Here is a 9,662-nt window from a genome sequence, read left to right as displayed (position 1 = left end):
AAAAAAAAAAAGATTTAGAGTTCTTGATACACAGTCCCTTAAAGAGTCATATGAGGCTCTCACTAGACCTTCACCACAGTGTTAGGACTATTTTGTTAGTTAGATGGGTATAAAAGACCTCTCATTGTTTTAATTTTTATGTTTTGGTTTATTAATTAGGTTGATCATCTTATTTTTGAATTTTTTAAACATGGATTGGTAAGGACTGAAGAAATGATTAAGAGCAGACTGGTCATTTGAGTAAACCGAGGCTAATAAAATTAGAATGAATGAAAGAAGCTGGGCCTTGAGAAGAAGAAAGAAAAAGCCTGTACTACAAAGAGTGAGATACTTACTGCAGCTTTATTCCATATTTTCAAATTTTGTTTTTGCCCAGTAACTATTTTTACAGTGATCATTTTTATTATATAGCATGACTGTGCTATGGAGTGTTTATTTTTAGAGGGATAGTACTGGCTGAGCATGGCCATCTGTTTGAAGACTGGATGTGGACGTGACAAATTTGGAACTGATCTGAGCCAGCAACAATACCTAAAGGGTTTCCCTCTGCATGGCAGAGTAGGGGATTCTTAGTTTGATGGTGGCCACTGCTTGTTGCAAGTTATATGATCCAGTCCTCAAGGAGAAGAATCTGATAATAAACAAAACAGATCGTCAGGACTTCAGTAGAACAATCTGAATTTCAATGGCCATTCCAGTTGTACAGGAAAACTTAAGACATATTAAGAAAACTAAGGTAGAAGGCCCAGGCTAGGCATAAAAAAACAGCTGGGGAAGAATATGAGTTGGGGATGCTTTGGCTCAGTATGCAGAATAGGGCCCAAGAATCAGTCAACATATTGGGAGTTTATGGCAGGGAGATGATGGCTGTGCATCCCTGTGAAGGTAGGGACTAACAATCTTAAAAACATTACTTGTATTATTTAAAATTGTAAAAGTAATACATGTTCATTGTTAAAACTCTGAAAACTATAGAAAAGTCCAGAGCCAAAATCAATGCAATTCTTTTTCATAATCTAGGAGTCAAAATTTCTTGGTAAATAATGGCAAACTAAATCCTTATTCAGTTTACTTTGGCAAGATAAATATATCAAAAATTCATCTGAATAATTTTAAGTCATTTTCCCTCGTCTTATATTATGTCCTTATAATAGAAGCAAAGAAGTTGTAAGAGTTAATATTTCCCTCTTTTTAGAACATGATCACATGCACATTCTGACTCTACGAGGAAAAAAGTAAATACTTAAAAGTAAAAATTATGCTTTTCCACGAGAACCCAGGGCTGTCTTAATCTTACAAGATTTCAGAATCTGTTCTTACTTTTTAAATTTCCCATTATGTTGTCTACGCTTTGGGAAAAGTCACACACTTTAAGCACACCTGATTTAGAAAATTCCAGACGCATCAAAAGTGTGCACAGAAGCAGAGAAGTCTATGCGGAATAGTCTTTTGGCAAATGTACAGAATTTTCCAAAGCACACGGTCACATGCTGATGAAAGCGCGGTCCCCTTACCTTCTCCCTCCAGTTATCATCACTCTGCAGCTTCTGTCTAAGGGTTTCCTGCAGCTGCTCGATGATTTTCTGATGTGAAGTCAGCATCAGTTCCCTGAAAATCATAAACCTGACAAATGAATAAGTAAGACTCGCCCCTAATGCCATTCCCCAACTGTAGTTCCTGGCTCAGAGAATATTATTTCACAGCCTAGCCTGTTTATTATCTTTAGCAATGGATATTAATATATTGCCACCACATACTATTTTAACTGTTAACAGCAATTCACAAATACTACATCCACGGTAAGTATTTTCCCAGGGTTCATTTTTACTTAATAAATAGTAAGTTATGATTTTTTCATGATAGAGTAAAAACATACGTAGAGTCTCAAATATATAAAATGTTAAATCGGGGTTCAAAAAGTTGATGACGAAATTCTAGCACCAGACATGTTGGGATACGTATGTGTTAGCAGTTGCCGAGAAATGTATTTTTCTTGTACTTATCTCAAACACTGATAGAAATAAACCACATGAAGTAGAAGGTACTGTCAGGGATGTGGTATACTACAAACCATACTAAACTTAGAAAAGCAAACATGCACACTCTCATGTTCTGATCTGCGTAATAGAGCTCAGGGCTTAGTTTGATCCTCTGGGTAGAAGAAAGAACAGGAGGAGACTCATGAGAAAACCTCACAAGGGCACTGGAACTTAGGATACAACTGGGAGCAGCAGAAGCGTGCCATTGATCAGGGCTCCTTCCCACTTGCACAATGACCATGACGTTGTCCTTTTCTGTGTATGGAATAACGTCTCCATTGTTTATTCCTTCTAATCCCTTTGTTTTCCGTCATCACTCTTGTCCTTTTGGCTTTGACCCCTCTTCTCAGACTTGAGGCTTTCATTTATAACTGCCTGTTGGACAACTCCACCAGAATGAGTCATCAACACCAGAGAGTTCACGTACCAAAGACTAAATTCCCCATCATTTTCTGCAATCTTTCCTTTCCTTCTGACTTCTGGAAACCTTCGATGGTGAAAACCTTTGGCTTGAAATCCCTGAGTGATCTCCGAAGCTTCCTTCTCCCTGTTCTCCCACAGCCATTCAATAGCACGTTCTGTACGTCGTGCTTCCGTGTGGTCCCTTAAACTTGGTACCCCTCAACCTGGTCTCCTCTTCCTTTCCTACATAAAAAGCCTTGTTAAAGTCTAGTCTCATCCTTCTTATTTTATTAAACATTTTTTACCATAACAAAAATAGGAAGCACCGGCATTTCTAGGCTAAAAAATAAGAAGATAGAGCGACCTGGTATCTTGGTGTTCCAGATATGAATGTCATTGAAGAAAACTCATTGAAAAAAATCTCCCAGACTTCGCTTTCCAAAAGCATAGCTAACCTGATAAGTAAATATAAAGAAATATCCGATTAAGGCTTGGCACCCATAGCACAATGGTTACGGCGCTGACCACATGCACCAAGGCTGGCGGGTTTGAACCCAGCCTGGGCCAGCTAAACAACAATGACAACAACAACAACAACAACAACAACAAAAAGAAATATCCAGTTAAAATAATTTTAATTTTGTGTAATTAGGCTAGCAAAAAGAAAGAACCAGAACATGGGACAAAAATGTAGGCTATGCATGAGGAGGGTAGCTATCAGGGTTAACGTGTTCTCTGGTCTTTGCATTATTTGAAAGAAATTTAAGATATTAATTTTAGACTTTATTAAGTGTTCATGACAAAATGTCAAGGATAACCACTAAAAGAATAGAAATAAAATATACTATTCGTGAAAAAATAGACTAAAAAAAAAATAAACAGAAGTCTAACAATTCTCCCTGTCAAAAGGCCCAGAGGAGAAAATAGTGCAGAAAAAGGGGAAGAAATAGAAAGCTTACAGTAATAATCACAAGGATGAAAAACTAAACTCACAGGAAAGAAACAGACTCGATACAAACAAACTGAAAGATTAAAAGTTTGCAAAAGATATAACAGATCTATTAAAGAAAAGGTAGCGTGTAACTATGTTAATTAACATTAGGCAAAATAGACTTTGAGACAAAAGTCATTATCCAGAGCTGATTACGCTAATAGATTTAATTTTCTCTGAATATTCTAACCTTTTATACTGTCAAATAAAACAGTCCCACAATATGTAAAACAAAACATGATGTAACTATAGAGAAGCTGTCAGATCCGCACACAGTGGCAGAGCCCGGCGGGGCTTCCTCAGGTAAGTTAGTGCAGGAGCTCCTCCCGGCAGTGGACGGATAACCGCATGGCTCCAGGATGTTATGGAATGGATCTCCTGGAGTTGTGGAATACAGCAAGCCAGGGTCAAGCAGAGAAATATTAACAACTCCGTGAAGACACAGAAGATTTCGTTTAGGGTTCATATATAGAACCTTGTACACAATTAGTGGAAAAATACATAATTATTTTCCAGCTCATATGGAATTAACCACCCACCAGGCCAGAAAGTATTTCAGCAAATTTCACACAATCATTATACTAAAAACCTGCATTGTTCAATATGGCAGCCACTAGCCTCATGTAGCTACTGAGCACTTAAAAATGTCTAGTCCAGGGCGGTGCCTGTGGCTCAAAGGAGTAGGGCGCCAGCCCCATATGCTAGAGGTGGCAGGTTCAAACCCAGCCCCAGCCAAAACCTGCAAAAAAAGAAAAGTCCAGTCCAGGGGTGGGGACTCTGTGGCCTTAAGGCCACACGTGGCCCTCCAGATCCCCAAGTGCAGTCCCTCAACTGACTTTAGACTGCACAGAACATATCACTTTATTAGAGGATTTGTTCTGTAAAATTCGAGTTCAATCAGAAGGCTGCACTCAAGGATCCAGGAGGCCACATGTGGCCCCACGGGTGTTGGTTCCAACTGAGATGTGCTGTATGTGCAAAATATGCACCAGATTTGAAAATTTCATCTAGAATACTTGTGATAAAGTTTTAAGATGATTGCATATTTAAAGGATAATATTTTGGCTATATTGGGTTAAATAAAATATATTATTAAATTTGATTTTGCCTGTTTAAGTCTTTTACTGTGGCTACTAAAAATTTCTAAATTACATATCTGACTCACATTGTACGTCCGAATAGCCCTATTATAATCTATATTTGGTGAAAACAAATGTCAGTAACAAAAGATAAATAACGTATCTCTATATATTTAAAGATTATGTATTTCTGAATGACTCATGGGCCAAATTAAAAAAATCACAATTGGCATTTAGATATACTCAGAACTGAAATAATGAAATTGCTACGTATCAAAACTTAGGGACTAAAGGTAACACAGAATGGATTAATTGTGACTTTCCTTAGAAAAGAATACAGATAAAGAAATGAATAATCCTCAGCTACATGCAACTTCATGAATCTATCTCAGGAACAAAATATTGAGCAAAAAGAACAAATCACAGAATAATACAGTATGATTTTATTTCTATGAAGATAAAATATATGTAAAATCTATTATATAATTTTGGGAATACAAACATACTTGGTAAAATTATAGAGGGAAGTAAGCTGTTACCCACAGGTTTGTGTAGATTTTTTTTTGTTTTTTTTATCAGTTTAGGGACATTCCCTTCTATTCCTAGTTTGCTGAGAACCACAGAATGAGATGCTGGTGGTATCTCTGAGGAAGGAGAGAATGGGATGGAGTTGTGGAGAAACAGAAAGGACGTGCAAAGCTAATAGTTTATTCCTCCTAAACTGAGAAGTTGATAGAGAGATGTTCCCTGAATTGTAATTCCTTATATCTACATAAACCTTCTATGCATTTAGAAGGTTTGAAAAGATATAACGGATCTATTAAAGAAAAGGTAGCGTGTAACTATGTTAACATTAGGCAAAATGGACTTTAAGACAAAAGTCATTACCCAGAGCTGATTATGCGAATAGACAGATATGCCAGTGTTCATGAAAACAATTACTGGGAAAGCCTGAGCAAAGTGTAGGCTAGGTACATGGAGGAGAGAGAATTGAAGGTGAAACGCAGGGTGAAGAAATGGGCAGGTGAGTAGTAGGTCTTTCTCCTGTAGGGACAGTGTCACTTGCTTGTGTTGCTTGATACGGAAATGAATTCAGAAGGCAGAGCCGCTGTCCTAATTGTGTTTAGAATCCAGCCAGGGTGACATGAAGTGTGAGGCAGATTCACCAGGTTCTGACGCTTGCAGAGCAGTCTCAGGGTTGGAGAAAACGAACTGACGCAAAAAGAATAAGGAATGAGGCCCGTGATCGCGGGATTACGTTAAAACCTTCACTGTGGCTTTCTTCCCAATATCTGGCCATCTGGGCTCCTCTGCAAACTCAGGTTCCTCTAACGCATGTTCCCAAATTTTATCTCCAGTTCAGATCTGTTCTCTGAGTGTCTGACTCATCTACCCAACTCTCTACTCCACTAATCTATTTTAGAAACATCTCAAATTTAACATGTCTGCAATCTCAGTGTTTTACAACACTCGAGTTTAGTTTTTGCACCCACTATGGGTCATGTTTTGTTCCAGGATGTGTCCCAGGGAGCGGCTCTTACCTCAGGATGCTGCTTTTGTGGCAGATAGAAAAGAATAAATTGCGAAAACATAGGATCTCTTAAAACTTCTACCTAGTGGTGGCACCTGTGGCTCAAAGGAGTAGGGCACTGGCCCCATATGCTGGAGGTGGCAAGTTCAAACCCAGCCCTGGCCAAAAACTGCAAAAAAAAAAAAAAACAAAAAAAACTTCTACCTAGAAGTGATGTTTATCAGTCCTCTCACATTTCAGGGGCAAGAACAAGTCAAATGGCCAAGTCTGAGAGTGGTCAGTGGTCAGTGAGACTGTCCTCTCACTGGGAGGTGGGTGGGAAGTCATCTGGCTGGCACTAGCAGACCCCATCACAGCTCTGAAATCCCACAAGAAGTCTACCCTGAAGGTGGGGGAACATTTCTTGCTTGGATATGGTTCTTTCTCCTGCGAGTAAATTCTCAGTCCGGTTTTTGCCGTAGCAGCCAGCTCTCCTCCCTGACATGGGCTTCTTTTTCATTATCCAGCTTAGCCACATCAGAAGAGAGCAGAGATGCTTAAATTTCTGTTTCCCTGCGATAGTTATAATTTTGATATCATGAAAGCAGAATTTCTTCAATAGGCATCCTCTTATGGACCCAGTACAAGGCATCCATAAGATATGCACCTTTTTAGAACAATAACTTTAAAAGTCTAGTAGATTATAGCAGTTAAAATATAGTATGCTGGAGTTCAAATAATATTAATGAAGTGATGATTATTCACTGATTTCTCAAGAAATTATGAAGTTCTTTATGACATTTCCACAAAGTATAGGTGTTTTGAATAAATTGCTATAGAAATATGAATTTGGATCTGTGGTGGCAATTTTGCTTGATATTATGGTCACAGAGATCAGAAAGACTTTTTTACTTGTTTTTCTACTAAGCCTCCATTCTTGACTTTGAGAAGTCTCCAGTGAGACTCTTTAAATGCACCAGACAGGAAGGATAATTATACGTGCTGCTGTAAGCTCTCACTGTCCTTGATTAGAGTGGAATGGGCAGTGTGTAACATATATAGAGGTGATTATATGTGTGAAAGAGATAATCCTGATTCCAGAAATGAAAACCACACTTACATAGTTCATCCATGGATAGGTTTACACATTAAGATCGCAAAACCATCTTAAGACATTGATAAAAAGAAAGTCATCTCGTTTTGAAAGAAACTATAAAGGACCGACTCTGATTCTACGGGGAATAATGCTAACATCTGAATAAATTATGAGAAAGAAGACCTTAATTATAAAGGCATAATCCGTATTTTTCCATCTTACAAAAAGCTGAAAATATGCAGCTGTTTTGGTATCCAGCTTTTCCTTGAGAACAAGTTCTAGAGATGCTGATGCTTTAGAATTATGGTGACAATATAGACTTAGGTCCAAACTTTGAATTTCACTAAGAATCCAGTAAAGAAGATTACGATTAAAATTCCAGAATTCACATTGTACTCCCAGGTCTGATTTTTGTTAAGTCATAAGCCTGAGAGAAAAACTGGACTTCCCCAGTTTTAAATCCTGTGATCAATTTTTTGTTTGGAATTAAATTAATTCCCATCCAGCCAGCCAGTAAATATTTATTGGGTGTCTACTGTGTGTCAGGAACTGTTCTAGTCTCTGGGGATAGAGTGGTTCTTTCTTGTCATTCCTTCGAAATACGTTAATATAATCTCCTAATTTTTAGAAGAAGTGAAAACGTGAGTAGTAAGTGACGAAGGTGATGTGATTCACAAGTGACAAAACCAGCTAAAGCTTATGCCAGCCCAGGGATCTCCATAGTTTGGAGATCATGCTGCCTTACTTTGCATATCTCAGAGGGAGGTGTGGCTTTCTGTGCTATCTACCTTGCAATTTCACCAACATTTTTTTTAGAGTAACAGTTTTGGAGTTGGCAAATGAGGACCTACTCATAATTAAGAGCGTTTGTTTTTTGAAACCTTCACTATTAAACTCTTACATCAAAAAAGAAAATGAGAATCTAATTTCTCATGCACATGCAAATCCAGATTCCCTTAATTGTAGTCGAAAACAAACGTCAAACCATGATGCCAAAACAACAGCTTTATCTTCTGCTGCTTCCCAAGTGGTTATTTTAGAGGTGTCTTCACATTGTCGGGCAAAGAGATAATTTTGATTTTACCACAACTCCTGCCTCCGCTCAAAGCAGTAAGCGTGTGGTAGTTTGGCAAGCCTTTTGTTCTTTTTTTTTGGCAGGCACTGGGTTTGAACCCACCACCTGTGGTATATGGGGCTGGTGCCCTACTCCTTTGAGCCACAGGCACTGCCCTAGCCTTTTGTTCTGAGAGCTGTTGATGGATAGGAAATCAGAGAAAGAAGTAAGTCGGGGGGGGGCAGAGAAGTTTTATTATTTTAGAATATTAATAAATTCTAAGAAAAATATAAATATTAATATAAATATTAATAAGACATGATGCTTTAAGGGGTTAGCAACCTAAAGGAAGTGGAAAGAGAGGGAACTAATACTTTTCCAGCATCTGTGACCATGCTTTAATATTCACAGAAGACAGCTGTCATTAATACGCCCATTTTACAGGTAAGGAAAAGAAGGCTAAAGTGGTTAAATTGTCCAAGGTTGACGCTGGTCACCTTGGGGATTTAAATTATGTTTATCGAACTCTAAAGTCCGTTCTTTTTCTGTTAAGCCACACCAGCGCAAGATGACAGGACTCGTGCAGTGCTTCTGAATCCTTTTTTAATATCCAACACTAGACATACCCAACCACATCTTGCTGCTTCTAGGCTTTGTGAAAGTATGACAAGCCTCACTGAAGCAACTAACCCTTAAGCTTCTCCTCTTTTAGAATGCATAGGGAAGTGTTTTCATTCTACTTTCAGTCTAAAGATATTGTAAACTTCTGATTTTGCCAAGGCACTAGAGAGCAGAGGACACCATCTCATATTTATTGAGTGAAGAGAGGGATCCTGAGTGAGGGAGGGCAAGAAATCGGGAGGGGAGTGGGCACACAAGGGGACACTGCTTTCTGCAGGGCTGCGTACCTTGAAGACTCAGTGCTACGATGCATTTGAGAAAGACAAATCACCTTGAAGGAAGCGAACAGAACTCAGCCCTTTTAGACAAACACCAGGGGGACTGTGCACACTACGGGGGAGGGCACAGGAGTTAGAAGGTCAGACTTAACACAGCTTGAATTCTGTCCTTGCCGGTGTGTGACTCTGGGCAAGAAATTTAGCCTTGGTTAGCCTTAGTGTCCTCATGTGTAAAATGTGGACGATGACCCCTGCTTCATCGGAGAGGGCCCTCTCTCTGCTAGCCAGCAGCACCTTTGAGCAAATTTAAAAATATCTTCACCCTGGGATAGGGAGTCAGACAAGGGGCTCCCTCTGTCTGGGTGCAGACCTATGGAGACAGGGCTTGGTAAGGAGAGATGGCAAACTTATGCAAGGAAAATGAACCCCTTCCTCTGGCAAGTGGCTAGCAGCCCCGAGCCCAGGCTGGCTTCCAGCCCCCTTATCCCTTACACGGAGCCCACGCGACGGCGCACAGCACAGCCTGCACAGGGTGACGTGAAGACAAGATAATGGCAACAGAGGCACTGGGGGCACCTCACTGTGAGACCTG

At 39.3% G+C, this 9,662-nt stretch overlaps 1 protein-coding gene across 1 annotated transcript in view; it reads right to left on the bottom strand.

Annotated features, from left to right (window-relative positions):
* Positions 1-9,662, bottom strand: part of LEKR1 (leucine, glutamate and lysine rich 1) — a 153,190-nt gene that overhangs the window by 28,829 nt on the left and 114,699 nt on the right. Inside the window, exon 9 of the mRNA XM_012807808.1 lies at positions 1,515-1,608. Coding sequence (XP_012663262.1) covers positions 1,515-1,608 — 94 coding nt within the window. The remainder of the gene's footprint in view (positions 1-1,514; positions 1,609-9,662) is intronic.

Source organism: Otolemur garnettii, unplaced genomic scaffold (genome assembly GCF_000181295.1).
Source record: "Otolemur garnettii isolate 467f Iridium unplaced genomic scaffold, OtoGar3 scaffold00076, whole genome shotgun sequence".
NCBI classification, from domain to species: Eukaryota; Metazoa; Chordata; class Mammalia; order Primates; family Galagidae; genus Otolemur; species Otolemur garnettii.
Note: the sequence above shows the minus strand (reverse complement) of the source record. Positions and strands in the feature narration are given on the sequence as shown.